Source organism: Corvus brachyrhynchos, unplaced genomic scaffold (genome assembly GCF_000691975.1).
Source record: "Corvus brachyrhynchos isolate BGI_N302 unplaced genomic scaffold, ASM69197v1 scaffold32, whole genome shotgun sequence".
NCBI lineage: Eukaryota > Metazoa > Chordata > Aves > Passeriformes > Corvidae > Corvus > Corvus brachyrhynchos.
The window spans coordinates 15,752,720-15,759,285 of NW_008237919.1; the positions used below are offsets into that span (position 1 = coordinate 15,752,720).

The 6,566-nt window shown below is 36.0% G+C and overlaps 1 protein-coding gene across 2 annotated transcripts in view; it reads right to left on the reverse strand.

Annotated features, from left to right (window-relative positions):
* Window positions 1–4,772, reverse strand: part of TRAPPC10 (trafficking protein particle complex 10) — a 28,521-nt gene extending 23,749 nt beyond the window's left edge. For both annotated transcript variants that reach the window (XM_017733298.1, XM_008632839.2), the window contains exons 1-4: window positions 4,665–4,772; window positions 3,848–3,983; window positions 2,568–2,764; window positions 1,052–1,247 (exon numbers count right to left, since the gene is read on the reverse strand). In XM_017733298.1, the coding sequence (XP_017588787.1) occupies window positions 1,052–1,247; window positions 2,568–2,764; window positions 3,848–3,983; window positions 4,665–4,678 (543 nt within the window). In that variant the 5' untranslated portion in view covers window positions 4,679–4,772. The remainder of the gene's footprint in view (window positions 1–1,051; window positions 1,248–2,567; window positions 2,765–3,847; window positions 3,984–4,664) is intronic.
* Window positions 4,773–6,566: the final 1,794 nt, after the last annotated feature.

Below are 6,566 nucleotides of genomic sequence, written 5' to 3' on the forward strand. Positions count from 1 at the left end.
TCCATCCACAGAGCTCCAGGAACTACTTTTTCTAATGTTCATTTCACACATATGGAAAAACCTGCCATTGGAGCAGATTTCTTCCTAACTCAGGGAGGTTCACAAAAGGAGATTAAGTCATATAGCTCTGCCAGTAAATTCTGATGTGTATCCAGATCCTGATTCACTACAAGATATTGCTCATAGATCTATTAAAAGTTTTAATTCAAATAAATAAATAAATAAATGCTGAAGACTCATCTCCCATAATAGTACTAATGTTTTCCCCTCAGTTTACACCATGAAGGCATCAATTGCAGTGTATCATAAAAGGGGTTTTTGTACACAAAGCCAAACTGGTAAGTATAAATAGTCTCAAAATTAGACCTATCCTATGCAAAAGGTAGCACATGCAGTCAAAGGAGACATGAGGATGTGGTGGAGTGGAGATCAGCACTGTACAGGGACCAGAAAATTCCAAAAGAATGAAGACCTTTAATTTTATCCAACAAGAGGTTCTTGCTTTTCTCTAAACCAGCTAAAACAAAATTAGAACTATTTAAAAAATAGAATTCAAGGCACTCTCTATATGAATTACTTCAAAACAGACATTTTTCTAAACATCATCTCCATAAATACTCATAATAATCTGAAAAAGAAAACAGCAGCATTCACATTAAGTACCAATTCTGAGTTTGAGTGTGTTTGAACAGGCACAGTAATGGTACATTACCCCAAATTCAAGATCAACTACTAAACTTTTTAGATGCAATTCATTTGCTTCAATTGAGGTTCATAAAACTTAGACAAGCCTGAAGAGATTCTGCTTTTTTAACAGCAGCAAACTGTATTATTGCATTAACTGAATTACTAGGTAACCCAAACCTGCTGCAAACAGGATCCAAAAATGCTGCTTTTAAACCAGTCTACATAATTCCTGCCCCAGCCCTCAAAGAATGATCAGAACATTAAAAGTATCAAAAACTCAACCACAACAAAAAAAGCACCATTTTTAAAACAAGGACTCAAGTATTGGACTCAAGTATTTTCTTCAGTATCAAGAGACTCTTACCTGGACCATGAAATACTCGCAGAAGCTCCACCCTGGCTCTGTCCTTTTCTCTCTCAGAGTTCTCATGTCATCTTCAAACTTGCCTAAGTTTTTGGTAAAGGACATGAGAAGCAATGTCCTGAGTTTAGTCAGGAAGGCATTCCAAGATTCCTGAGAACGGGAAGAGTCTTTCAAAGGGTCAGAAAGTACCACACATCTGTAAAGAGATTGATAAAATCATATTTGAGGAGGAAAACACATAACTCACATATAAATGCCCAGTTGAATACTGTGCATACCTGACAAATTCAGAGTGAACAGCATTTAGTTTTTCATTCCACATTAATCAGAGGAAAAAAAAATAAGGTTGAGGGTTATGTTTGTTTGTTTGTTTGTTTGGAGGCAGCTATGTTGGGGCTTTGGGTTGGTTTTTTTTTTTTTGACTGGGGCTTGGTAGCTTTTTTAAAACTTTTTCATGTGATACAGTTTACAAGAAGAGTTAAGTGTTTTACCCAGAATGAGTATGCCAAAGCTTTTATTTTTCTTTTTAAGCAAATAAAGCATATATTATTCTAACTACTTAAATATAAGTAATGCTGTAGCTATCTTAGAAAAGTCTGCCTAGCAATACAAATCAGCAGAACAGCAAATATAGCTACTCCTGGTAAGGATTATACAAAATACAAATCAGGAGCTACTAGATCACATAGAGTCAGCCCTTCCTAATTCACTTGGAATAATCATCCATAATAGATTCTTGCAGTATCTCAATTTGCTTTCACACATCCTATGTGCTAAAACTTCCTCTGCTTTTCTCAGAAAATAAATCCCATTAATTCACAAATAAATCAACTTTTTCAGAGCATCTTCTTTCCTCAGTTTTTCTATCACAATTTATTAACATCCAAAAAACTAATGATATCTCTAAAGACAGGAAAATCTCTCATCCAAGTAAAACATTATTTCTGGTTAGAAAACCCTATTTTGTTGGCTGTCATGAAAGCAAAAACAGTTTCATATATTCATTACTATTTCCTTAGAATAAAAATATCTGAAGAAACTGGCCTTATGTCAATTTTCTCAGAGTGGAAAGGTGATTGAGTGAACAGCAGAAAGTACAATGGCAAAAAATAAGCCTAGTGGCTTCACATTCCCTACTCACCTCACTCCTACCACCTGTAACTCTGGTAACATTTCTGCAAGCACCTAAGCAAATAAAAAACTCTGAAGGTATAAAAACTAATTATCATCACACTGTTCCCCTTAAACCTCTCTTGGCCAGGAGGAGATACTTGAAATCTATTTGAAACACATTTCAAAGCCACCATGAACCCAAGAAGAACTGAAAATAAACTTCTCCCTTTATTCTTTGTGCCAGCCTCCTTCAAAGCACAGATCTTACAGTGCCATCAGTCTGAATGCTGGACATCAAGGGAAGTCTTTAAATGAGCAAGGAATATCTTGCATATGGAGCTGAGTTTATAAATCAGCACACTGGTCAAAAGATTAAAATGTTTGCAAGCCCAGGATTGCTCACCTGTCACTTTGCTTGTTACAGAAGTCATTCCTTATTTTATCTACTATAGAGGTTCGGGGAAGGATATTAGTTTTGTTCTTTTTCTTGGCATCACTCTCAACCACCACAATCAGCCAGTCCATTGAGCTGTGAGCTTTGAGAACATTCTGCCACTTGGTGATGTCATCCTTGACTGTGGTTTTGTACACTTCCGTGTCCTGGGATGGGAAGTGGTGAATCATCAAATCAAACAGACAACAGACATTCTGAACAATTTCAAAAGGCAAGTTTTGTTCCAAAAGAAGGCAAACAGAAAAGCCTATCAAATAAAATTAGTAACAGTAAGTTCAGTCAGTGAAAGAAATCAAATGAGGTAAAGCATAGTAAAGTTCTGGTCTTTGAATTTAATTCATTTCCAGTATTTTAGTTAACAGTCAATATAGTATTTGGTACATTATTATTCTTTAAATGACTGAAATTAAGATTATTAAACATAATTTAAACTCTTTATTTTAAACATTCTGAAGCTTTACAATAAAAACATGTTTGAAAGTACAAAGCTGAACTGTTTTATTCTCAAACAGTAACAGAAGTGTGATATTTGTAGCTTCTGCACTGCTCAAATCCCAATCTGTTTAAAAGTTTCTCATAAAAATAATTTCCAAAAAAAGCAGAAGCATTGTTTGCCATTTTTTTGCTTCTGGGTTGGGGTTATACAGATAAATTCAGGTAATTCTTAAGGCTGTTCTGGATTCTTTTTGACTGGTCGCAGATCAGATGTCGCCTGTGTCCTTCAAGTCGATAATTAATTCACAACAGAGGCAAACCAAAAGGCAGTGAACTGGAGATAAACAGGATTAAGACATTCCAAATCTTGCCCAGTTAAATTGCTGACATCCACTGGTACCTGACACACACAGAAGATGGAACTAAAGAAAAAATACGTATCTTTAGATTTCAGTGCACCAACAGATCATAACTGAACTACCCTGGTCACATTTCTGTGCTACGAAGAAAGTGCACTGTGCCCGTGCAGTAACACTGTAAGATCCTGGGGGTTTTTGTGGCAAAGTACTGAAAACAGGTTATTCAAACACCTGTCCTCTTAGTATCAAGTAACATTACAAACAGATACTGCTTATGGCAAGAAGTGCTCAAGCTAAGTTTTGTTTCCTGCAATATATCAGGTATGCATGCTTATGCAACCCAGACTTAATTGGTTTGACTTTCTGATTGTGCTGTTACTTTCTTTTTCATGCTTATGGGAACAATTTAATTTTTGAGTTTTTCCTAGTACTTACACAACATTCTGTCCAATAAATATGAAGAAAGGGAAAAGTCAAAAGGGCCTTATTCCCCTCTTTGGGTAGTAGCTCCTCTTTAAACTGAACAAAGTTGGATTCCAGGTGAATCATCTTCGGAGCACGGCCGTAAGACCTACAAAGTTTAAAAAGTTAAATTAGTGGACAGAATAGAAAAATGAACATATGTTGTGGGGAAGAGGAATAAACTGAAATACTCTGGCTCTGGAAACTCACAAACTACACCTACTGCAGTTTGTGTAAGGTTAACTAAAGTCTGGTATTGTTTGAAATGAAATACAGGCTCCTTTTTGAAGAACAGAAGCTAGAAGCTCTTCAGGTTTCAGTAAAAGATTTTCTGTATCTCTAGGATAAGTAGAAAATACCAAATAAGAGAATTCCCCAAATATTTTTTCCAATCACAAAACAGTGCCATACCAAACTTTCTGAAGGGAAGTACATCTAATTCCCTGTGAGTTCTACCTATATTCTCATTGAGAAGAAAGCATATCACTTTCAGAGCACAGCTGCCAAAGTACATCAAAGCACACCAGGACAGACCCACAAACCACAAAATCAAGTAGAGAAACACAGCATTACTATCATTTTTTCTTTAGGCAAAGTTGAAGGGTAGAAAAGATCATCCTGAAGTGCACAACATTCACTTTGATTATATAATTTCTCCAATTTCTTCGAGTCAGTTGCTCTGTTCAACTCAATTTATGGTAAGAGCTTCTCAGAACACAACAAATACATATTTACCCAAGTCAAAAAACCAGACATTGAAACAGTATCACAGAATAAAATATAAGTTTACCTCCTCCATTCCATGGGTTCTCTAGGAAGCTGCTGAGAAAGTGTAGGATACAAGGAAGTAAATAAATTCTGATCTCCAGCACCTAAAAGCAAAAGGCATTAATATATTAGCATGTGTAAATCATAGAATATATATTAATATGCTATTCTACTACTGGTTTGCTGTTATTAAGAGCACTTAATTTTGTCTGCTATGTGGAAACTGGAGTCCAGCACTGAAGTAGATTTTTTTTAATCACTCTTGAGACCTAATACAACACTTTTAACCAGGCACATAATGCATACACTGTTACAAACTTCCTATTATGATTTTCCACAGAGCTACATAATCCATATATCAAAGAGAGTATCATAACGCTGGTCCAACTTCAAAAACTAAACAAGCAGCTCCTTAGCTGGAGTCATTGGTTAAAAAACAAAAAGTATATTTATATACTATAGTCCAGAATTTAGACTTCCCAAACCAGAAGACTGGGTAGAGAGTGGTTCCTATCCTTCTGTAGCTGGGCCTATGCTGAGAAAATTGGGTTTAGCACATGTTCTGTCCTTTACTAGATATGATCCCTCCCTCCTCATTATGCTGGGGCTGTTGCTAATATGAAACACTTCCCTGACTTCCACGCTGTTCTTGAGGACTTCAGAAACATGAGGTCTGTTAACACAGTGCAGGTCCCAAACTCCATTAAATACAACACCACTGGAGTAACTACTTCTATACAAGTCAGAACAAAATGTAGTATCCACCACATGGAAAAAAAAAGTATTATTAGTAGCCTTTCAGCAACAATTTTTAAATTCTGTTGTTTTCCTTTAGGTACAAGGAGGATACGATGAAGACAAGACATTAATTAAGATTTTAATAGCCATACAGGCAATTCTGCTATTTCCTGGTAGTTTTCCTTTCCACAATCATCTGCCTCTGTACAGCACACCAGAACAGGAAGATCTTCTTTTCACCTTCCTGTGGAACTGGAAGCTGCAGCTGAAGTACCTGACATCCTTTCTCCCTCCCACCCCCCAATCTCAGGTCCAGGCACACAGCATACACAACTGCCTCCACATTACTTTAGCATTCTTTAGTTTATCTTAGAAATCCTTTTCTAGTCCACTCACCTTTCCCCAATTTTCTCATATATATTATTATTCCTACATATATTATTATACATCAATTTTCTCACATATAGTATTTTTATTACCAGCACTAGCACAATACTATCACCATACAATAAAATATATTAAAAAATTAAAGTTTAAAAGTCTGAGTAAGTTCAAGAACAAGCAAAAACAGCTCTTCTGATGTCTGACCACATTAGCTATTATGTAACAATGCAATTTCATAGAATAGCTAAAAAACAAAACAAAACCAGTTAGTGCTTTAGCCCTATTTCTCCAGAAATTGTGATCTTTATGCTTGATCCTTCATCTTCATCCTGTCTGAATTAAGTGTACCTTACTAAATGCTATTTAAGACTACAAACAAATGTCCAGAATGAGTACTGAAACAAGTGTTAGTCATATTGTTAATGCTGTTTTATACCAAGTTACACCTCTGTGGGCAGAGCAGAGTACAGTCTATTGATTTGCAACTCATTACTGCCAACAGAGAGTGAAACATGGCTCAGTGACTTAGCAGCAGCACGATGACCACATCAAAATGAGAGTGTGTGAGCTTGAAGTCTGCTGGAAAGAACAAGCCACATATTTTATCTCTGGAGCATAACAAAGTACTTTTTCTGTACTGCACCTAAAAATTCAATGTATGCCACAAAAAAATTCCAGAATTCAACATCTTAAGTAAAAAGGACTACTACTGAATACAGAGGAACTAAAGGATAATGTGTAAGCACCCTGCTATTCCAGACAGCCACATCACATTATCAGCTTAAAACAGGTATATTCATTT